Below are 24,018 nucleotides of genomic sequence, written 5' to 3'. Positions count from 1 at the left end.
TCTACATTGCATGGTAAAGTGTAAAATTCTCCTAGATTCCCAACTCTATGATGTGGGCACTTTTTAGTGTGTGCAACCTTCGTTTCCCTCTCCTTCAAGCATGAAAGGAAATAAATGAAATAATTTTCTTTTTTTAAAAAAATCCATTTTCCTTCCAATCACAAACTTTACAAAGAGATTTGATTTGTAGCGTTCTTAGCTTTCCTTCTTTGAGATAAAGCTCTACATGCTCTCTCTCTCTCTCTCTCTCTCTCTCTCTCTCACACACACACACACACACACACACACAATCACATAAATATAAAGGTTGTCCTCTTTCCAATTTTCCGCTCACAAACAAGCATATGTACATTACATACTTTGTCTCTGAGGAGAGAACTAAGGGAAGCCCCCTTTTGTCTGGCAATGTTCTCCTCATCTCCACAATGGACTTTGATTTGAATTATCCCCTTTTTTATGAAGAACAAGATGGCATCGAGGAAGGCTTCCCATGGTCCCAAATGTCTCAAATGATTTTCTCTCAATCCATCTCGGAGCCTCCATCGCCACCTCTTCATCATCAAGTGAGCTGCAAATCCATAAATTTAATACCCACTAATGCTTCACCATCACCATCTACAACACCCATCATCAATGCATTACAAGAAGATTCAATTCAAAAAGAACCCTGTCCCAAGAAGATGGCATCGCATCGTGGCAAGAAGAAAACAATCTCGCAACAAGCACGACGCAAGAAGTTAGCCAAGGATCAAGTGGCCACAAATCATAGCAATTGGTCTTTGAAGGAATTTTGTGTGCTTATGGATGCTGTTATACGTTTTTCAAGAGAGCAAAAAGAAAGCAAAGAGATGGCAAGGATCATTTCAAGAGAAGCAAAGTGGTCAAGAGTGGCTATGTATTGCTTTGAGGGGGGTGTAATGAGGACGTCACTTCAATGCATGGATAAGTGGGACAATGTGTTTCCAAAGTTCAAACGCATTAGAGATTGGAATAGGGCGGTTCCTTTGGGTCTTTCTTCATGGTCACAAATGGATGGAGATGAAAGAGAAGCAAGGGGTCTTCCACGACATTTCGATGACACTGTGTACCTTATTTTGGAGCAACACTTCACAAATGCTAAATTTGGGGATCTAGGTTCAAATGTGATAGATAGCTCAAGTGCCTCGTATGGTAAGCCATAACAATGCTTTCTTTCTCATTGCATGATAAGCCATTATTATCAATTTTTTTTTCAAATATTACTTTATTTCATTGTTTGTGCATGCAAGATAAATGCAGCCCTCAAGCTACCCAAGGAGAGGGAAATGGTGATGGCAATGTAGAGGATCCAAGCTCCAAAAAAAAAAAAAGGTGCTCTTTGCCAAGTAAAAGTGGAGGCATAAAGCGTGAGTTACAAGAGATTTCAAAGAATCTTATGGATATCATGGATAGGTCTTTGAAAGAAGGTATGGTGGAGCAAAAGAAGCAAGTACAAGATGTATTGGCAATGCAAGAAAGACAAGTAAAAGCTGTTGAAGAGCAAGTGGTCATCTTAGAAAACTCTATGTCAAGGTTCTTGGATCTTCTAGCTACCTACTTGGCACACCAAGGTTAAAGATGCTTTACTCTTTTGTTGAGTTTTGCACTCGTATGAAACTCTATGTTCTGTTTTCCAACTTATTTTGTGTATAATGCTAAGATACTACTTGAGAATTGTAAGGTAAAACACACCCCCCCCCCCCCCCCTCTCTCCCCATTTTTGTACTTGAAAACACTTGAGTATCTATTATTCTTTTGCTCAAATATTTGAAACTTGATTCATTTTTTGATGCAAAACTGTCTCACTTTTTAATCAAAAGCACACTTGCTTGCATTTTTTAATGGAAGAGCCCACTTGGTTGTAACTTTCAAGATCTTTTACCACTTGGCTAGATCTTTCAACATATAAATGTCCTCACAGTTCAGCACAATATGTGGCAAAGAAGACAAGCCTAGATGAAAGTTCTAATACACAAAGGGAAGGAAAATATATCAAGACATTTTGTTATGAAGAAAATGATTTTTGACTTTCATAGAGACAAAATGTACAATTGGACCAAATTTCAAGAGAGAGGCCCTTACTCTAGCAAAAGAGATAAGTCGTTGCACTCAACTAACATGGTTGCAAAGACACAAAAGCATTGATTGGGATAGTGTAACACAATATTATCTTGCAAGAGCTCAAGATCTCTCCTTCTTTATCTCTTAGCATGGTATTAGAGTTTGGTTGTGTTTAAGGAGCTTGGAGTAGCAAGTAGAAGTAGTGGTCTTGGGATTCGCAAGAGCCATTGTCAAAATATCTTTGATTGAGGTGCTTATTTTAAGATATTGTGCATCTCAAATTTTTGTGTAGTCCTTTGGTTTGTGATTGTACAACCAAATTTCCATTACAAGAATGTTTTAGCCCCCATTTTGGAGTTGAGAGTGCATTTGCATGCGGATCTACAATCTAGTGGTGCAAAAAAATTATTGTTGGCTTCAATGTTGAAGATACTGCTTAGTATTGTAAAACAAGTGTATGTATGCATACTATGGTTATAACTGGTAACTTACTATTTGTAGCAAGCTACTCAGATTTTTGGTAAACTGTTGAAAACAAGTCATCCAACAATGATGAACTTAACTAGATTGCTAGCTTGGAAGGTCATGTATTGGCTTTTGTGAGCAAGAAAGATACTATGACTGGGCACATACAAGATGCTCACACCCGGTTTGGGACACCTTATTGTTTTTGGATGTGACCAATTCAAAAATGAGAGAGTTACAGTTAAAGACTGAAATAGAATACAATGTAGAAGAAAACCTTGTCAATCAGTGATTACTCATTGAAGATAAAGAACATATGTGAATCCCTTGCATCACTTGGTGTTACAATTTATGATGATGATAAGCTGGTGAAAGTATGTCTGTGATGCTTGGTCTAAAATACAAATAGTATAAGACTAGTATCCATCCTGGAGAGAATATTCTCGCATCTATAAATTTTGTGTCCTTGTTGATTGTGAAATAAAAGGTTCTCTACATAGGGTAGAAACAATTCTGAATAGGTCCTCTTCAACAACAAAGAAAGAGGAAGAAGACACAATACAGGTCTTGGAGGTGGTTGAGGAAGAGGTAACCACCAAGCACAATAGATTTATAATTTTCAAAGATAGAACACAATTGGTCAAGGATATTTTCAAGGCAAAGGGAGCGTGAGAGGCAGTCAAAATGTGCAACATAACAATATAGGTTAACATGGAAATGGTGTATGATGGGGTTGTGAAAGACATGGTCAATACATTCTTGTAAATTCCATTGGATCATTATGTGGTAGTGTTGAACTATTAGTGAACTAGGTTGAAAAGAGCACGTCCACCCCTAGATTGAATATGTAGATTTCTAAACATGAAATATGCATTTATGGATTATGTATCAATTTTTTAAAATTTACAAGTCTATATTTGATATTATTGAGTTTTTATCAATTTGTTTCCTTCTTAAATGATAAGCATTTTTCACAAAATATTAATTAATTTTTTCTATATTGAATGCTTATAATCATGTCTATTTGATATGTTCTAGGTTATGATGTTGAAAACGATGTGCATCTAGCTTCTTATGGTATCTCATATATGTCAATTGATTGCATGAAACTCTTTTGTAAGAGTGATCCAAATAGTTATAATCGATTAAAGAAATTATATGGTTTGCATTTGTTGGGTGGGCACGTCCTATTATTCTTATCTATGGCATATATAACACCTCTTAGGCCTATTAGCCTGTGTGGCATAATATCTAGCCTAATAGCCTGTGTGGCACTATGCTAGAAATAATATCTTGGATATTTCCACCACCTTACCTATGATGTCACCCTATATGTCATTTTATAGCTCTTCTATATAAGAGCACCATTGTACATTTCTATGATCAATCCTTTTTGCAAGATTTATTTTCTGTTTTGCCATTTGCATATCTCGTCTCTCTAATTAAGTGTAATTACTCATAATCATGTATCAAGCATGAATGCAACTTACAACAAACCACCTTAATTAGAACCTTACAATTGGTATCAGAGCGTATTAGGTCCTAGGCTACTTAGGCATAATCCCCCTGCTTGATTACTTAGTTCTCCTTCTAACTAGGAGATCGAATCAATTTCTTTATACTAGCATTATCACTGATAGTAAATATTTTTATCTTTTACTCTTTTTTATTTTTTAAGTGTCTCTCTATCTATATGCATGCTAGGTGTAAGCATCTTCATAATCTAGGTGTCTCATCCAGGTTCTGATAAGTGGCATGGAAAGCATGAGATCCAAGAGTCAAGAGGTTCTACCTTTTTTCATTTAATGAGAGAGATTTTTTGAATTTTCAATAGGGAGATATTTCCTTAATACAAGTTGGCTATCCACGTTTCCTATCTTTATCAAAGACTCCTCACTACGCCATAGCTTCATTTTCCCCGCTGCACCTCTTCGAAGTGCTCTTGCCAACAATCCCTGTTTTCCTTCATCATTAGCATCAACACCCCTTTTGTACTTGCTGCAACACACACCATCGACCAAGCTTTGGCCAAGCTTGAATCAGACACCCAACGACTATGAGCCTTATTCAGCATCAGCCCATCCCTTGCGTGTAATCAAGCCTTGACCTCTACCTACTGCACCATCGCCCTTTGCCACTGCATCACCCACCTGTTACCCCTGCTCCGGCCACCAAAACTACTCCTCATCATCGCACTCAAGCTACATACGTCCTACTTCTCTACTCATCCCCAACAATCCCCAACACACTAGGTCTGGTTGTGATTGCTTTTCCGTCACGCTCTCTCGCAAGCCAGTTGCACAACTGGTTGCTACTCACGACCTGCCGCGTCACCCTGCCTACAGGCGACTATCCAGTTGTACTAGCTTTTATTTTTTATTTTTTATTTTTATTTTTTAAAAAAACCTCCAAAGCCTTATAGGCTATTCTCACACGAAGTTTCGTTTTAGTAATAATCTCATCATTCCACTCTTGGCTATCCTAGTTACATCTTCACGATTGAGCATTATCATCAGTTGTTGAACGAAGCATGTTTATGGACTTTTTGCATGGATAGTAATGGCACCTCCTCAAATCCAAAAGCCGACCAAGAAGATTCAACTGCCTCGACTGCACGAAAAGCAAGAATCTCAAGGAAGGAATATCAAGACCATTGGTGCAAAAAGCTTAGGCCACAACAATTAGCTCCTCAACATCAACAATTCAACCTCATTGAAGAAGTCGGTGAAAATGATCTGGACGAAGCTTTCCGCAATTACCCTCAAAGCTTGGTAAATAGAGTGCTTAATTTCTAAGGTCTTTTCAAGACTTTTTTGATTTATATGCTATCACTTCGGTGATTATTTTGTAAAGAGGCAGACACTGGAATTAGGAGAGTCTCCTAAATCTAAGACCCCTCTAGCTAACCAAACAATGGGTGAGAAAGGAGTAGAAAAATTCAATGGTGAAGGATTCCATACATGGCAAACAAAACTGAGAGGATATTTAATGAAAAAGAACTTGTGGGCAATAGTCATAGCACCTTTAGAGCAAGCAGAACCAGAAGAGATACAAACTAGGGCTACATCTACCACAGTAAGCGCACAAACCCAAGCCAAAGACGAACAAGCTTTAGGCATCATAATCACTTCTTTGCATGATAATTATGTTCATTTCATAGATGAATGCTATCATGCAAATGAAGCTTGGGATATTTTAGAAAGGAATTTTGGTGCAAAAACTAAAAAGAGAAAAATAAGTCTCAAGAAGCAACTTTACATACTCACAATGCTCGAGGATGAAGACATAGCAAGCCTAGTAAATAGGCTAAAAAGCATTGTTACCCAACTCACCTACATTGAGTGTGAAGTTCCAGAGGATGATGAAGTTGCAGTGCTTCTAAGTGCATAACCTTCTTCTTATGATCACATTGTCACTATGCTTGAAGAAAAAGAGCCCACACTTGCACTACAAGATGTTGTAAATTCACTACAAGCAGAAGAAAATAAGCACATGAAAGACCTTCCTTTAAGGGGAGGAGCATATGTAGCATCATCCTTACCAAATAAGGTCAGGAAATGTTTTGATTGTGGTAAACTAGGCCACATTGCTAAAGATTGCTACTTGAGCAAGTCTTGTAATGTATGTGGAAAGAAGGGACACCCCCCTTCTAGATGTTATGCAATGAACTCCAGCAACAACAACAGCAATAGCAGCAACAAAAACAGCTTCAACGACAACAAAACAAAAGGCAACATGAAAGGGAAGAAGAAAGTGCGAGGAGCAGCACACATAGTTGAAGAAGATGGTGAAGAAGAACCTTATGAAGGAGGAGATAACAACCTTGTGCTTGATGATGACATACTTTGAAAAAAAATTCGCCTAAGGGAGGTTTGTCATCCTGAGTGTATACCATTTTTTTATCCTGAGTGAATACCATTTTGTCATCCTGAGTGGATACCATGTTGTCATCCTGAGTGGATACCGTTTTGGATATTGTACCTTGTCTTCATTTGTAGTCCATGCCCAAGGGGAGGATTGTTGGGTGGGCACGTCCTATAATTCTTATCTATGGCATATGTAACACCTCTTAGCCCTCTTAGTCCATGTGGCATAATATCTAGCCTAATAGCTTGTGTGGCACTATGCTAGAAATAATATCTTGGATATTTTCACCACCTTACCTATGATGTCACCCTATATGTCATTGAATGGCTCTTCTATATAAGATCACCATTGTACATTTCTACAATCAATCCTTTTTGCAAGCTTTATTTTGTATTTTGCCATTTGCATATCTCATCTCTCTAATTAAGTGTAATTACTCATAATCATGTATCAAGCATGAATGCAACTTATAGCAAACCGCATTAATTAGAACCTTACAGTATTTTGACAAAAATAATGATGTCTTTGATGTTGATGATGGCATGGATGATGTTATTCATGATTGGTATGAAGAAAGTGGTGTGTGTGGTAAAAAAGTTTTTCTTAGAGTGGAATCACTTGATCAAATCTATGATGGCACAAATTTCTCATAGCTAAACATGCGTTTTCTTATTTTAAACCTCCAAAATAGTTATGATTGGAGTGATACATTCATTTGGAACTATTAAGGTAAATGCCTTCTCAATTTTTAGTGTTAGTTGCGTTATTTTTTAACGGTTCAATACTTAATATGTACGTGGTGTTTTCTTGAAATGTTGCAGGCTACTATCTCAAAAGTTCCTACCCTCACACAATGTTCTTACTACATCAAGAGATGAGATAAAAAAGATATTGAGTAATCTTGGACTCGATTACAACATGATACATGCATTTCCTAGTGATTGTATTTTATGTAGAGAGTGAAGAGAAATAATCAATATGTAAAAAATCTCTTAATAAAGATACGTACATACAAATCCATGGTAAGGTGCTTAGATATTTTCATTGTCACTTTGTACACAACATATATAAGACTTATGGAATGGGGAGAAAATAATGCAAGTACAAATGGGATTATGAGAATTTTCTTGGTGTTAGGGTTTAGGCCAACTGGCGAGGCACCTATCACACTAACCATACTTGCGTCATCTATTCTTTTGATCATATAGAATAATAAGGAGAGGTGAGGGATTAATCTTCATGCTGAGCTCCACCAACACTTTGTGCTTGCTCTTCCTCTCCCTCACACTCCACACACACCACACAATAACAAGTGGTATCAAATCCATAGTGGTGACGTCCTCCTTTCTTCCACATGCATGAGCTTCATAATGAGGCAAGGCTTGTAGCTTTAGGTGAAGAACATAGTAAATGTCGTGTACTTAGTAGAGATCTTGTGACTATGCAAAAGCTTGAACAAAGGAGATTTGGAGCTTGAATCTAGCACATAGTAGTGAAGGAGATCTCGTAGGTTGTGTGTGTGTGTGTGTGTGTGTGTGTGTGTGTGTGTGTGTGTGTGTGTGTGTGTGTGTGTGTGTTTGTGTGTGTGTGTGAGAGAGAGAGAGAGAGAGAGAGAGAGAGTTGGAATTAATGTCCGCGTGCGCATAGTTTTAGACCGGATTTTGGTTCTGATTGTTGTTGCCTTCTTCGTCATCATGAGAGTATTTCTCACGGGAGTCCTACATTTTTATCCCCTTTCAAAGCCATTTATATGCTCAAAATATCCTTTTGAGTAGCACAACAAAAGATAGTTCTCAGTCAATGTCTTTGACATCAAATTGGACTCTTGATTCTTCTCCAGCATTTGACATCATCTTCGACGATACAAGGAGATTAGGTGCTTCTTCTCTGGTATTGGAGAGAGAGAAGTACGGCATGTTTTTTTTGACACACACTCACATGCACATACACTTGGCATCGTCAAGAGTTCTCCTCTCAACATCAAATACGTACATACACACATGCACAAAGATTTTTGACTTTGATGACTCCATCATCTTCAAGTAGGCAAGACACTTCCATCTATTGGCAGAATCAGCATTGACACCTACTTTTCTTGACATCAACAACCTGTTTTCTTGGCTTGCAGAATCAATTTCTTCTTGGATTCTCCTTTCACATTGATGTGCATGAGTCAGGTGCCTTTTCCATAGAGGATTGACACCTGGCATGGTTATCGACTTTGACTTTGGGAACATTGACTAAAATAATTTACACACTCTCTAGCATTGTAGAGAATGACACAAAGAGGTAGTTTATCAAAAGTGGGAGGTAGGTCACAGATTGCCATTAGCAATAGTCTCATGCATGAGACTATTTCCATTAGCAATAGTCTCATGCATTTTTTAGAGCAGTTTTTTTGGGATATCCATATGAATTTGGCCATGATGTATGCTCTTTTTTATATTTCCTGTAATGGAATTTGCCTATTCAATTTGAGAGTAGCGGAATTTAATGAGAGTACTTTCAAGAAATGATTTTGTGAGCATAGCGGGTTGACATAATTGAAGATAGCAACATAATCATAGCAATTAGTTAACTTGGCATAGACAATACTTTTGCAAGAGAGAGAATTTAGAGAACATGACAACAGTTGAGGACCGGATTTATGTGGATCCGGTCCACCCTCCAATAGGCATTTGTATTATAATTTTTATAAAGAGAGACTTGTTACAATACATTCTTTGTGTTCCTTGTGGCCTAAGTGAAGCAATGAAGATCGAAAGCTTCATGCATCACCATCATAGCATAACCTAAACTTGAAGAAAGCTTTAACTATACCAAGCCTCAGTCCCAAGACCTCAAACACCTTCGAAGGTGGAGAGAGCTAGCAGGGAATGAGGGTAGGGAAGAGGAAGAAGAAACATTTTATACGAGAAAGATCTAGTTCCTCACTTATCGTAACTCTTGTGCTAGCATACATAATAGCATAGTAATGAAGAAGAAATAGATGGCAAGCTCAAGCATTGAAGCATGGCTCTTGGATGGATTTGCACTCCATAGCCAAGAGTGTTGGTGTAGGCTCTCAACCTCTACTTGCTTGGAGAAAGAGAGGGAGCTCTTGCACTTTGCATAGTACACAATGAGAGTGTTTGTGAGTGTGTGTGGGTGAGTATACCCCCTAAGCAACCCCCTAGCTTGCTTGGGTCAACCCCCCTTGTAGCTCATGCTTGAAGCTCATTGGACCCCTCCAGGCCTAGACAATCACAAGTAGGAGCCATTACAAGCAACAGGGGTAGCCTTGGGACAAGTGTCCCCCTTTCCCCTTTGAGAGAGAGAAATTGATAAATGCAAAATCAATTAATTAAATATCCTGTATTATCATTCGACCCCTTGGGTGGCCAACCAATAGGTTTCAGGCACACCATGAGGGAAACATGAGGAGGAACTTGACAAGTGTCCTTGCTGCCTCTTCAAGCTGGGGCTTCCCTTGTGTGTGTGTGTGTGTGTGTGTGTGTGTGTGTGTGTGTGTGTGTGTCTCTCTCATCCCCCCCCCTTGTAGGCTCGCCCCCCTCCTTGTAGGGATCTTTTTGACTTTGGATGAGCAAGCCCCTTAGTCATCAAGCATGACTAAGCACTTGAAGTAGGGGGTGTTCCCACAAGCATCTCAGGCAAGCTTCTCAAGGCACCTCAAGCACCTTAATCATGCACCAAGTCAAGCAGCTCAAGCATCTTAATCAAGCACCTCAAGCATGAAAAGCACCTCAAGCAGGACAAGCACCTCAAGCACGACAAGCACCTGGAGTTTGGGTCGGGTTCCCACCTCAAGCTCAGCCCTAGCTTACCTAAGGTCAAAGGACTTTTACACACATTATTGGAGGTCTTCAATGAAGCTAACCCTAAGGTCTTATTCTCCATTGGTTAGCCTTGCTCTTGATAGACCATCTCCCATTTGGGCCCCTTTACTATTGGCCCCGTGTTGAGATAGATCTATAAGCACATATCTATATCTTAACACTTGTTCCCGTTTATTCTCCCACATTAAGTGATCAATTTAATATGAGAAAATCATTTGGGTTGGTTAGATATTAGATTTTATGACATTACCTCTCTCTTGAAATCATAGTCGTCCTCGACTATGAGGTAGAAGAGATAAAGCCTTAGTCATTAGTCAATAGTACTTAATGGGTAGAGGATCCCTTTTTTATCCTACGACATCTTTCCAACATGGATGACTAATCCATTTGGTGCTTGGGAGACATAGTTGCCGCAAGCATGTCTGTTCTTTAGTCCATTTCATTCTTCCAAAGTAGAGTGACAAATTCTACTTGGTGTTTGAGAGATGTCGTCATCACAAACATGATTCTAAGCATGCATATTAGTTAAATTTGTGCACAATTAAAAAGAGGACTAGTCTTATAAGACAAAAACATGAGTCATTTAAAAGAAATTTGTACATTTGCTTACTCTAATGTAGCATTGTAAGCATTGACAAGGTTCATACTATCCTTAAGTTGTACTCCTTGCATCCATCTAGCATCTTCAAAAGGATAATTTTTGAACTTAATAATATACCATCGGATTATCTTACCATGTCGTAGTACCTTGTCTTCATGCCGAAGGACAGCTTCGGGTTGTAGCACCTCTTCTTGGTCTTCAACTTCGGGAGGGTCTTCAATAATTGGTTCAGTTGGTGGCTCTCCTTTGTAGGGCTTAAGTAGGCTTACATGAAAGTCATTGTGTATAAGCCAATGGTTGGGCAACTTGAGTTGATAAGCCGTCTCATTGATGGGCTTCAAGATTTGGAAAGGACCATAGTATCTTTTTGCTAGTTTAGCATAATACATTTGATGGCCCGTAGGATTTTTGCCCGTCGTTTGCCTTAATCGAGCTTTAGGAAACTTGAGTAAGACCCAATCATTTTCTTTGAACATTAAGGCTCTTCTGTGCTTATCAGCAGCAGCTTTTTGCCTTTGTTGAGAGATGGCTATAGCCTCCCTAATCTTTTGAAAAGATTCTTGTAGGTCACGGCTATACTCATCGGCAGCGAAGATCTTCCCATGTACTTTGAGTAGCAAGGGACTTTTAGGTCTTCCCTCTATGATCTCGAAAGGTGCTTTCCCCGTAGAAGTATGGACAATATTATTGTAGGCATACTCTACTAGAGGTAAATACTTTTCCTATTGTGAGCGTTGATCTACTTCGGTAACATAAGTCTTGAGTAGATCGAGTATCTTAAGATTGGCTATCTCACTTTGGCCATCCGTTTGTGGGTGATAGGCCGAAGAGAAATTCAATCTTGTTCCTAGATTTTCAAAGAGACCTTTCCAAAAATTACTGGTCATTCTAGGATCTCTATCTGACACGATGGATGTGGGTAATCCATGGTGCTTGAAAATCTGAGATATGAAGAGAGTTGCCATTTGATGTGCCTTAATAGTCTTTTTGCAGGAATAAAATGTGCTTGCTTGCTAAACCTGTCGACTATTGTCCATATTCCTGTATTCCCATGGATAGACTTGGGTAATCCAAAGATGAAATCCATGGATATACTCTCCCATGGTGAATTTGGAATAGGCAATGGCTGGAGTAATCCAGGTTGCTTCCCTCTATCATACTTGGTCTTTTGGCATACTAAACATTTTGAAACATACTCTTGTATGTCCACTTTCATGGTAGGCCAATAGAAATACGTCTCTACTGCTCGGAGAGTAGGTTGAATACCTCTATGCCATGCATATGGAGGAGCGTGGGATTCATACATAACCTTCTCACGAAGGGAATGGGTAACACATAGCCTATTTCCATGGAGAAGATAACCATCCTGCAAGGTGAATGGTTCCTCTTTCTTCCCCAAAGCAAGGGCTGACATTATGTCTCTAAAGTCAGGGTCAGTAGTATACTCATCTATCATAGAGGATAGATCATTGTGAGTAGCTATAGACACCGCATTAACTTTTCGTCGTCGTGAAAGTGCATCGGAAACTTGATTGTGCTTACCAGCTATGTGAGCAATATGGAAATTAAATTGCGAAAGAAAATTTGCCCACCTCATTTGTTTGTCGGAAAGCTTGGTTTGCGTCATGAAATACTTGAGACTTTGGTGGTCAGTTCGTAGGATAAATGGAGTCCTCAATAGGTAGTGCTTCCATGTGTCTAGGGCATGTAGCACAGCTAAAAGCTCTTTCTCATAAATTCCCAAGACTCGTTCACCACTGTTGAGCCTTCGGCTCTCATATGCTATGGCATGCCCTTCTTGAAGCAAAACCGCTCCAAGGCAATCACCACAAGCATCACATTGGACCTCAAATGGCTTTGAGAGATCCGGAAGCACGAGGACTGGTTGGGAAGTAAGCTTCTCTTTGAGTTTTTCAAAAGCATTTTGCTCCCGAGTAGTCCATACAAACTTAACGTTCTTCTGTTTTAAGTCGTGTAGTGGTCCTGCTACTTGAGAGAATTTTGCTATGAAGCGTCTATAGTATGCACACATACCAATAAAGCTTCTTAGCTCATGTAGATTCCTTGGGTTAGGCCATGATTTTATTACCTCTAACTTTGATGGATCCATACGAATACCATCATGAGAGATAATATGACCTAGATATTGAATCTCTTGAAGGAAGAATTCACTTTTCTTTTGGTTGAGAAAAAGTTTGTTCTCCCTCAAGGCTTGAAAAATAACTTGGAGATGTTGCTTATGTTCCTCCAAAGACTTGGATTAGATGATGATATCATCAAAGAACACTCCATTGAATTTACGATATGGTGTAAAAATTTTCTCCATGAGACGATTGAAAGTAGCTGGTGCATTAGTCAAGCCAAAAGGCATGACTAGATATTCATAAAGACCAAATGTTGTGCGAAACGCGGTCTTTAGGATATCTTCATCCACTATCCTTATTTGATGATAGCCACTCTTAAGGTCAATCCTACTGAAGTAGGTAGAGCCTTGTAGCTTATCAAACAGATCTTCTACCCGAGGCACGGGAAATCTGTTTTTGATAGTGATATGGTTTACTGCTCGATAGTCCACACACATACGGTATGTACCATCTTTATTTTGCACTAAAAGGACTGGAGAACAAAAGGGAGAGGAACTAGGCCTCACCATCCCTTTGTCTACCAATTCCTGTACTTGCCTCATAATCTCCTCTTGTTGAGCTTGTGAGACTCGATAAGGAGGTTTGTTAGGCGGTGAGCTTCCTGGAAGGAGCTCAATACGATGGTCATCATCCCCTCGTTTTGGAGGTAGGTCCATAGGGATATCATCGATGAACACATCTTGGAATCCTTTTAGAAAAGTAGACAAGTCTAACTCTTCTTGATTCCTATCATTTTCATTTGATGAAACATTATTAGCTTTTAGAGACTCTTTGACATAAATCATGTACGCAGAAACTGAGCTCTTCATTGATTTATCAAAAGAAAGAGGATTTACAAGTGGAATAGTGCGACCACGCTCACTAGAATCTATATACATGTTCCCCTGTAGGTGAAGTAAATTCTCCTTTCAGGGAACTTCATGTTGGAAGCCATGCGATCAAACCATGGTGCCCCTAGGATAACATCCTGATGTTGGAGAGGAGAGATGAAGAAGTCTTCTTTGTCGACATAGCTTTGGACATGAAGCCTCAACTTCCCAATCAAGGGAGTAACGGAGGCTTGTTGTCCCTTGAAAGCTACATCAGCTGTTACTATATTTCCCATCTCAAAATCTTGAATGCCCAACTTGGTGGCCAACTCTATTCATATGAAGTTGAGAGTAGAGCCTGGGTCAAACAAGATGAAGGCATCATGCTCTCTTACCTTTTCCCACGCATAGGAAAGTGATGATCCTTTGCAATGAGCATCCTCTTTTGGAGCTTCGATGGTGGAAGCCCTAGGAGTCTCATTGCGAGTATTCTTCTTGGGGCAAGAACGATAGCCATGTCCTTGCTCCCCACACTTGAAACACTTATGGTCCTTGCGAAAAGCTTCAAGCTCTTCAGGAGAGAGTTTGTTTTTACCTTTGTAAACTCCCTTCTCCTTGGACCGATTGTTGTTGTTGTTGGAAGTGCCTTGGGAATTATTTTGAGTATTGGATTTCCCCTTTGCATCATTTTTATCTTTGTTTTCCATGGGCTTGACATTACGTCTAGCCCCTTGATGGAAATTGATGCGTGAAGCAACCATGGTGTGGTGGATTACTTCGGTAATAGTATCGGGCCGTTGAGAGTTGATGTATTCGTCCATCTCTTCAGGTAATCCCACACAGAATTGCTGTCTTTGCTCGGAAAAGTCTATCTTTTGAAAGACGGTAGCTTTGAGATGTAAATCCCAAAACTTGTCTACATACTTGTTGATAGACTCATGAGAGAGAAGCTTCAAGCCGCGCCATTCGGTAAGAACTTTTTCTTTCGTATCACTTCGAAGAAATTGCTTCATGATGGAAACTCGTAGAGTTTTCCATGTCTTTGGCGCTTCTCCATTGCCACGAAGGCTAGCCCACCATTGACGAGCTGATTTTTGGAAGTGCATAGCTACATGGCGTAGCTTGGAGGACTCTGTGAAGCCCTCGTCCCCAAAGGCCGCATCAAATTGTTGGATGAAGGCCAACACTTTGTCGGTAGCACCAAAGGTGCCATCATAGGTGAGAAAAGAGATACTCTTTCCTCCCTCCTTGAACTTCTTTAGCTTTTGTGACCTTTGCCATACAGGAAATGATTTGCAATGTCTTCCCCTCTTGTATTCTCTAGGAGAATAGCCATAACTTTCATCGGAAGAGGAGGAAGGTGAAGAAGAAGGAGAAGAGGGTGACCTCTTCCTAGCCCTTGTCTTCCTTTGTTTCCTCTCTTTCCTTTCAGAGTGATGAGGAGAAGGACTATGGGTTGCTCTTTTCCTCTTGGGAGGAGTAGGCTATCGTCTAGACCACCGTCTTCGTGGAGCCACATCTTTAGAAGAGCTTAGACTGTCATTGCTTTCTTTCTCTTTGGATTCCTCCTCTCGAATGGGAGAGAGTCTTCTTTTGGGGGTCTCTTCAAGAGGCCTCTTAAGCTCTCTCTCCTCTGGGAGAGGAAGGAAAATTCCATAAGCACGAAGTTGTTGAGTAACTTCGGCTTGCAAAGCAGGGTTGCCCATAGCTTGTTGCAACCTAGTGACGAGATAATTCACAAACATGGGAGCATCATCATTAGCACCTTCATGTGCAAAATCAAAGCTATCAATGTTCATTCTACACTCTTGATTATTGTCAGCCATGTTAACAAAGTTTATGTTTATACTTAGTGTATTCTTTGGCAATACAAACCCTTAGTTGCCACTCCTCTTAGCCTTTGAAAATCAGCTCTTAAGTATCTACACCCACGGCTTAAGGTGGTTAATTATAGAGAGTAGAGGAGTAGGTCTAACATAGCAGAGTTGCCAAGGGCTAGCTCCTTTCGGACTTCTTATGGCTCAATAATGGTAAAGCCGTAGGCAAGTCTAAAAAGACTCCATTATTAAGTCCAAAGCTCCCAAGGTGTGCACCATCCCCCACATAGTGGTCTTAACCAAACCGATATTAGATCCCAGTTCCACATACTCTATTATAATTAACAACATCAACCATTTATAGGCTACTTAAGGACCTCTCTTCTTAAGCAAGAAAAGAGAAACCAAATGCTCTGATACCAATGTAATGGAATTTTCCTATTCAATTTGAGAGTAGCGGAATTTAATGAGAGTACTTTCAAGAAATGATTTTGTGAGCATAGCGGGTTGACATAATTGAAGATAGCAACATAATCATAGCAATTAGTTAACTTGGCATAGACAATACTTTTGCAAGAGAGAGAATTTAGAGAACATGACAACAGTTGAGGACCGGATTTATGTGGAGCCGGTCCCCCCTCCATTAGGCATTTGTATTATGATTTCTCCCATAAAGAGAGACTTGTTACAATACATTCTTTGTGTTCCTTGTGGCCTAGGTGAAGCAGTGAAGATGGAAAGCTTCCTGCATCACCATCATAGCATAACCTAAACTTGAAGAATGCTTTAACTATACCAAGCCTCAGTCCCAAGACCTCAAACACCTTCGAAGGTGGAGAGAGCTAGCAGGGAATGAGGGTAGGGAAGAGGAAGAAGAAACATTTTATACGAGAAAGAGCTAGTTCCTCACTTATCATAACTCTTGTGCTAGCATACATAATAGCATAGTAATGAAGAAGAAATAAATGGCAAGCTCAAGCATTGAAGCATGGCTCTTGGATGGATTTGCACTCCATAGCCAAGAGTGTTGGTGTAGGCTCTCAACCTCTACTTGCTTGGAGAAAGAGAGGGAGCTCTTGCACTTTGCATAGTACACAATGAGAGTGTTTGTGAGTGTGTGTGGGTGAGTATACCCCCTAAGCACCCCCCTAGCTTGCTTGGGTCGACCCCCCCCTTGTAGCTCATGCTTGAAGCTCATTGGACCCCTCCAGGCCTAGCCAATCACAAGCAGGAGCCATTACAAGCAACAGGGGTAGCCTTGGGACAAGTGTCCCCCTTTCCCCTTTGAGAGAGAGAACTTGATAAATGCAAAATCAATTAATTAAATATCCTTTATTATCATTTGACCCCTTGGGTGGCCAACCAATAGGTTTCAGGCACACCATGAGCGCAACATGAGGAGGAACTTGACAAGTGTCCTTGCTGCCTCTTCAAGCTGGGGCTTCCCTTGTGTGTGTGTGTGTATGTGTGTGTGTGTGTTCTCTCTCATCCCCCCCCCCCCCCCCCTTGTAGGCTCGCCCCCCTCCTTGTAGGGATCGTTTTGACTTTGGATGAGCAAGCCCCTTAGTCATCAAGCATGACTAAGCACTTGAAGTAGGGGGTGTTCCCACAAGCATCTCAGGCAAGCTTCTCAAGGCACCTCAAGCACCTTAATCATGCACCAAGTCAAGCACCTCAAGCATCTTAATCAAGCACCTCAAGCATGAAAAGCACATATCTATATCTTAACACTTGTTTCCGTTTATTCTCCCACATTAAGTGATCATTTTAATATGAGAAAATCATTTGGGTTGGTTAGATATTAGATTTTATGACATTTCCTATGCATAGCCATTGACTGATTCTCAAAGACAATTCTCAGATTAGATTTACATGCACAAGGATTTTCGTTCTCTTGACATGGAAAATTTGTGAGCATCTTTGGCAATGACAACCATTATAGTTATCATGGTAGTTTGGATGCATATGGTTTATACATGACTAGCACTTGAGAGTGCTTGTGCTCTCTTGTTGAGAGAGTTTTACTCCTTGCAAGGAACAATTTTTGTGATTTTTGCTTGCACACTTGTTCGTGTTTGTTTACATCCATATCCTACACTTTGAATTGATTTCATGACATATGTATGATGTGCTCCAGATACTTCCATTGTACCTCATGGTGGAGCCAATTTTGGCTTGTTTGGATATCTCAACAGTTTTTAAGACTCAATTCAAAAGAGCCCTTTCTAAGACTATGGCTATTCATGTTTGCATAACCTTTTCTGAGGGTCATTGTGTGAGGTTTTTGAAGCCAAGCACTAGGGCTAGGTTACCTATTTTGATGTGGATTAGAATGCTCGAGATCCCCATTTGTGGCCTCACCATAGGACATGTACAGATGGGTCTAGGTATTTTGATGCCAACTTGGCAATATTTCAATTGTTTTTTTGAGAAGTTTATGCCAATTTATGCCATGTCAGTACTTGGTTTGTAGTTTATGCACAAATTTGATGAGTTTTTCTTGAGATTTTGATCTCTTTACATAGGAGAATCTAGCATAATTTTCTTGTGAGTCCTCCAATTTTCTTACAACGCTTTTTTTTCATTGAGATTGTAGTGATTTCGCTAAGTTTGAAATTTTCATCGCAATGTAGAGAGACTCTATTTGTCAAAAAAATCCAGAAGTTATTAGCTTTACTCTCTTGTAGTTAGATCTTGACATAATTTCTTGGTGTTACTCTCTTGTAGTTAGCTCTTGTCAGTATGGTTGGATCTTTTGACTCAAAAAGAAGATTACTACATGAAGAAGCTTGATGGCACACATTTCACTATATGAAAGTAGAGAATGCTTGATGTGCTAATCAACAAAGGACTTACAGTGCCATTCATAGAGTTTAGAGAGGGTTTGTAGATTGATGATAAATTAGAGGATCCTGTTGCGCATGCCATGGCAACTATTAGGTTGCATCTTGGTGAGTATATATTGTTCACAATTATAGACAAGACCAATGCTAAAGAACTATTGAAATATTTATGCTCAGCATGGAATGTAAAGAGTACATCAAACAAAGTATTTCTAATATAGAAGCTTATGCCCCAACTTGCCCAAATAGGAAATTTTTGGTGTAGTTAGCTTGTAAATACCTTGGGAAATGTGCCCTGGAAAGTTGGTGTGAAATGGACATCAAAACCACCAAAAACCAAGTAAACTCAGGTTTTCAATCACCAAATGATCATTTTGACCCACAAATGGAAAAATTGGTCCAAATTTGGAAAAAGTGCACCAATAGCTTGAAAAACATGTCAAGGGACTACCCATGAAGTTTTGTCCAATTTTGGTGTTGAACATAGATCGTGATCCATGACCCCCACAGAAAGATTTTGTTAGAATTGAGTGCAAAGTGTGTATACAAGCTACAAATTGTGCTATGTGCCAACATTTTAGTCTTTGGACGTAAAATATCAGCAGTGTGAGAGGGTTAAAGACTAAAAGTGTGTTTTTGGTCTAAATGCAAAGTCAAGAGTGTTGTGAAGTAGTACCGAATCAAGAAATGCCAGAAAGTGCTTGGATAATGGTCTAAACTTTCCAAGGAGAGTAAGGGGATCAAGGTGACTCCAATTGGGCCAGAAAAAAACAAATATCTAGGTATAAGCCCTACTTCAATCCCAAATCAATAGAAGAGAAATATAATAAATAGATTGATCACCATCAAGGATCAAAGTTGCCAACCAAAACCAAATATGGCAAAGTTGAACCAAATTGGGCCATAATTTGGAAATCTGGGGAACTTGAGAGAAACTTGTCCAAATTTGAAATAAATTCACCACTGTGTTAGGATATGCTATAGGAACAAGTGCCCCAAGTTTCACCCCAAATGGCTGTTGAAAATGGATCGTGATACATGACCCCCTGCAATCTTTCCAGAACAAAATCACATCATCAAATCCCAAATGCCAAGAATAACATTAACCTAGAGTTTCAAGTCATTTGAACTTCAAAACCCTTGTCAGAATGCCAAAATTCTCTAAGTCTGAGAAAATTTCCAAAAAGCGGCATGAATTCCCAATTAGTGATCCAAATTCAAAAATAAGTGAACCATAGCATCCCCAAATCATGCTTTATTAGATAGTATTACCATAATTGTAATATGTGTTCCAACATGGATCATGATCCATGACCTCCTGAGCCAAAACTGACCTGTAATCACATGACCTACTTCATGTAGTTGTCCTAGATGCAGTGGTGAAGTTTGGTCAAGTTTGGACTTGTTTTGATCAAGTTATGCTCATTTAACATTTTATGGTCAAGTTTGCGTTTTTTCAACTTTCTCGACAACCTTTTTGGCCAATGTTTGGAGCTAATTACATTTTTTATGAGAGAATGCCTTGTAGTTGACCAAGAAAGCAGTGGGAGGCTCCCCCTTACCAACTCGTGGAGTTCTCATCTAATGAGAAAGCTCACATTTTAGAGAAGGAGCTAGCAATATACCAACAAATGTCTTTATTGGAAGGTTTCAAGCAGCAGATGGCACTAAAATAAAGACAAACATCTTCCCAAAAGAACTCTATACTTTGCACCGGCAAAAGAAGTCGTCGAGGGTTCTAGATTTCTACAAATGGACACCTTTTTCATATTTCCTCCATGGGGTACAAATTTTTAGAGAGCCCATGAGTTGATAAGTCGATTTGATACCATGGTGAGGCTACATTGACAGACAGACACGGGGAAACAATGAAGGTTTGGATCACCGTCAACCTAATCAACCAAGCTCTCCACCTACCTCTTGGAAACCACAACCTGTTGCTCAAGACAAAGTCCATCAACAATGATAAAGCATTTGTGAAGCAGCAAGGTCATAAATTCACTTACAAGGAAGTCGTGTACTCAGAGACAAAGTTTCCAATTTGATTAATATCTTAACATATCAAATACAAAAACTACCAAGGTACACATAGCCAAATCTGCACATTGTAGTAGTCATGCCAATGGGGCTTTATGAGCAAAGAGTAGTTCATTGTGACTTGGGGAGTTACACATTAGGCAGAGAATGGGGTGTAGGAGGGCCCCTTTATTTACCATGAGCTTATGGAGGTGATTAACATTTTGAAAAATAGGTGTACGCCATGTGTGCAAGAATGGTGGGTGTGTAAGAGATGTGTAAGAGTGGTCAAAGGATACACTTTTCCCCCGAAAAAGGAGGTGGATAATTTTACGATTGTCAGCTTTCCATAACTCCTACATATAATCTTCAATTTGTGTGGAGATCATAGATCTGCAATCTACGCATCGAACTCTTTCCATAGATATACTACATGATATGGTTTTACCCACTAGATTTTAAATTCCATTTTGGGGGGAAACTTTGACTTCAAATAAACTAGCCATTTTGCCTGTTTGAATTAAAAAGTTGTTCTTTGATTACTTTCTTAATACAAAGGTTTGACTTCCTAAACTGCCAAATAAAGAGGCCCTCCTAGACCCATTCTCTTCCCAATGATCCTTGAAATTGAGGTCAAGGCCAACCTCAAGAGGAGCAAGAGGAACAAAACTTACATGAATGGAGGGCCAGTGCTTACTAGGATAGCATACCAAGCCCTTCTGATGATTGACCAACTACCACCCCAACTACCGCCGGTCGATTCCCAAATCAATCTTTTGCAACTAGTACGAAGTAAACACGGGGACAAATCTCCAAAAAGAAGACATCAGACAGCGAAGAGACCGAGATGGATATGAAGCTGAATGACAAACAAAAGATCAAAAGAGAGAGATACACCTTCTAAGTTTCAATCCACTACAGAAGATGAGGATGAAGAGCGAGATGTCACCATACCTTTGGAGTGGACAAGAAGGAAACTAAGGGATCAGATTCCCATCTCCCACACACAACAATTGAGAAAGAAGCACAAAGATTGAGAGAGGAAAGGAGACAAAAGTTGGCTGAGGAAAAGCAAAAAGTAGACACAGAGGGAGATGATGCTAATGACAAAGAGGAGGACAATCAGGACAAGACTTTAGAACAAAGAAAATTAGAAAGTTTGGAAAAGATAAATCAATACAAGAGGAGGACAACTGCAAATAAAGTGGAGTTTGTCGTCACCATGCATCGACACATTCACAATGTCCTCAAGTGCAAGGTGGAGCAAAGAGCTCAAGAGGAGTCCAAGAAGCAAAAGACCGACGAACTTGAATCCTTGGAAGACTCCTCAAAGAGCAAAAAAAAGGATGACAAAGGACCACCGAGGGAGGAGATGGGTGTGGAGCCCATAGAGATCCATGCAGAAACTATTCCACCTCCTCTCCCAAGGAAGCTATACCTCTTCTTGCTGACAACACCAAGGATGAAGCAAAAAAGCAAGCAAAAGTTTAAAAGCAGCCACCTTGGGAGCAAGCTGTTGCTAAAGATAAAGAGGAAAAGGAGATAGAAAAGGAAGACTCCACTGCAACAAGAGTTTGAAAAGCGGAAAGAAGGAACCTAAAAAGATGGAGCAGACTCCAACCGCTAATCAAAAACAAGAGAAGAAAGAGATGCCAAAGGAGAAAGAGCCGGAGACAAGCACCTTCTACAGCGGATTACATCAGAAAGAGGGACAGTTTCTCCGCGCTCCAGCACTATCATTGAAGATGGGGCTAGGCTAATTCAATAATTTGACATTGAAAAGCACTTAGAACACATCAATCAACAGATCCAGTTCCAAAGAGCCGTCACTAGCCTAAGAGATTGATCTGAAAGAAGCCCAAGTGGAAGTAGTGACACTAAAGGAAGAAAATTAGAAGCTTCAGTAGCAAGTGGAAGAGCTCAATGATAGTCACGTCTAGCTCAAAGAAGCTTTTAAAGAAGAAAAGAAAGAAACATTGGACCTCTACCTAACCCTACAAGAGCATATAGAGGCAAATAGCCAAATGCACGTAGAGAGGCGGGCACTTGAAGAGAAGTTGGAAGCAAATTAGCAGAAGAATTTGAACGTTAAGGAGTCTTATGGTGTGTTCAAGAACACACTCACACAACTTCTAGCAATGCAAGACACACCTACCCTGACTTTGACATCATCATCTCCAATAGCAATATTAGAAGAATTGAAAGCACTTAAAGAAGAGCTAGCACATGAAAAGTATGATAGACAAATCCTGACAAGCACAGTGAGCAACATTTTTGAATGTTGTGTGCATGTGTTTAGAGTAGATTTCCACCAACAAGCCTTGCTCTTTTGCACTACCAAAGCCTAGAACCACACTTCCAAGTTGACATCGTGTTGAAATGCATTGCTTGGGCTCTGATACCACTATTAGGATTTTCAGCTATGGAGGATCTTGACAAAGGCAAGTTTGACTTGAACACCTCAAGCACCTTGTTCATTGAGTCATTAAGCACCTCAAGCACCTTAGTCATCAAGCACCTCAAGCACCTTAGTCATCAAGCACCTCAAGCACCTTAGTCATCAAGTACCTCAGTCATCAAGCACCTCAAGCACATGCCTAGCTTGCCTAAGGTCTTAAGTACCTAAAGGTCCCATGTCTAAGGACTTCTAACACTAACCTCCTATGTAGGTCTCATGTTCAAGTCAAACATGAGCCCTACATAGGAGGGGGACAAGCCCTAAAGGTAGGGGATGAGAGAGAACACGCTCACACAGACTCAAGGCATGCCCAAGACACAAGAGGCATAAAGGACACATGTCAAGCCCCTAGCTATGTTTCCCTCATAGTGTGCCTAAATCCTATTGGATGGCCTTTAGGGAGCTCCAATGAGAATTTAAATTTATTCAATTAATTAATTAAGCTCTCTCTCTCTCTCTCTCTCTCTCTCTCTCTCTCTCTCTCTCTCTCTCCTATTGGATGGCCTTTAGGGAGCTCCAATGAGAATTTAAATTTATTCAATTAATTAATTAAGCTCTCTCTCTCTCTTAGGAAGAAAGGAGGACACTTGTCTAAATGCTACCTCTATTGCTAGTTATGATCAAATCCTTTAATTGGCCAGGAACTTGCATGGACCAATGGGGTGCAACTAGTGCTAGGAGGGAGAGGTGTTGACCAAGGCAACAGAGAGATCTCCTTATTGGGCATACTCTCTAAGACTCTCACACATTCTCTCATGTGTTGAGCTAGAACTCCATCTCCTTCTCCAAGCTTGAGAAGTAGAGAGATTACACCAACACCTCTTGGCTATGGAATGTAAATCCACACAAGAGTCAAGATTCAAAGCAGTGCTTATCATCTTCTTCATCTCCATTTATATGTTATGCTATGCTCTAAGAGTAACGATATGTGAGGAGACTACTTCTTTTTCATAAGAATACATCTTCTTCCCTTCCCTTCCTTCACTCCCTACTAGCTCTCTTGAAGGTGTTTGAGGTCTTGGGATTGAGGTCGGGGACAAGTTCATGCTATTGCAAGTTAATTATGGACCTAATATTGGTGCA

General features: G+C 39.9%; 1 protein-coding gene across 1 annotated transcript; it reads left to right on the top strand.

Annotated features, from left to right (window-relative positions):
- The first annotated feature begins 337 nt into the window (after nt 1-337).
- Nucleotides 338-1,705, top strand: LOC147465837 (uncharacterized). The gene is made up of 2 exons (XM_086512582.1): nt 338-1,170; nt 1,269-1,705. The coding sequence occupies exons 1-2, from the start codon at nt 345-347 to the stop codon at nt 1,592-1,594; spliced, it is 1,152 nt and encodes a 383-aa protein (XP_086368708.1). The 5' UTR covers nt 338-344; the 3' UTR covers nt 1,595-1,705.
- The last annotated feature ends 22,313 nt before the right edge of the window (nt 1,706-24,018 follow it).

This window comes from Adiantum capillus-veneris, chromosome 1 (assembly GCF_014529385.1).
Source record: "Adiantum capillus-veneris isolate H3 chromosome 1, ASM1452938v2, whole genome shotgun sequence".
Taxonomy (NCBI): domain Eukaryota; kingdom Viridiplantae; phylum Streptophyta; class Polypodiopsida; order Polypodiales; family Pteridaceae; genus Adiantum; species Adiantum capillus-veneris.
The sequence above is the reverse complement of the archived record's forward strand: the minus strand, read 5'-3'. Positions and strand labels throughout refer to the sequence as shown.

Bases quoted from the DNA above. Each gene is read 5' to 3' on its own strand.
- LOC147465837 (XM_086512582.1), top strand. From the start codon at position 345: ATGTACATTACATACTTTGTCTCTGAGGAGAGAACTAAGGGAAGCCCC. The intron at 1,171-1,268 runs GTAAGCCATAAC...TGTGCATGCAAG, and splicing joins TAGCTCAAGTGCCTCGTATG to ATAAATGCAGCCCTCAAGCT.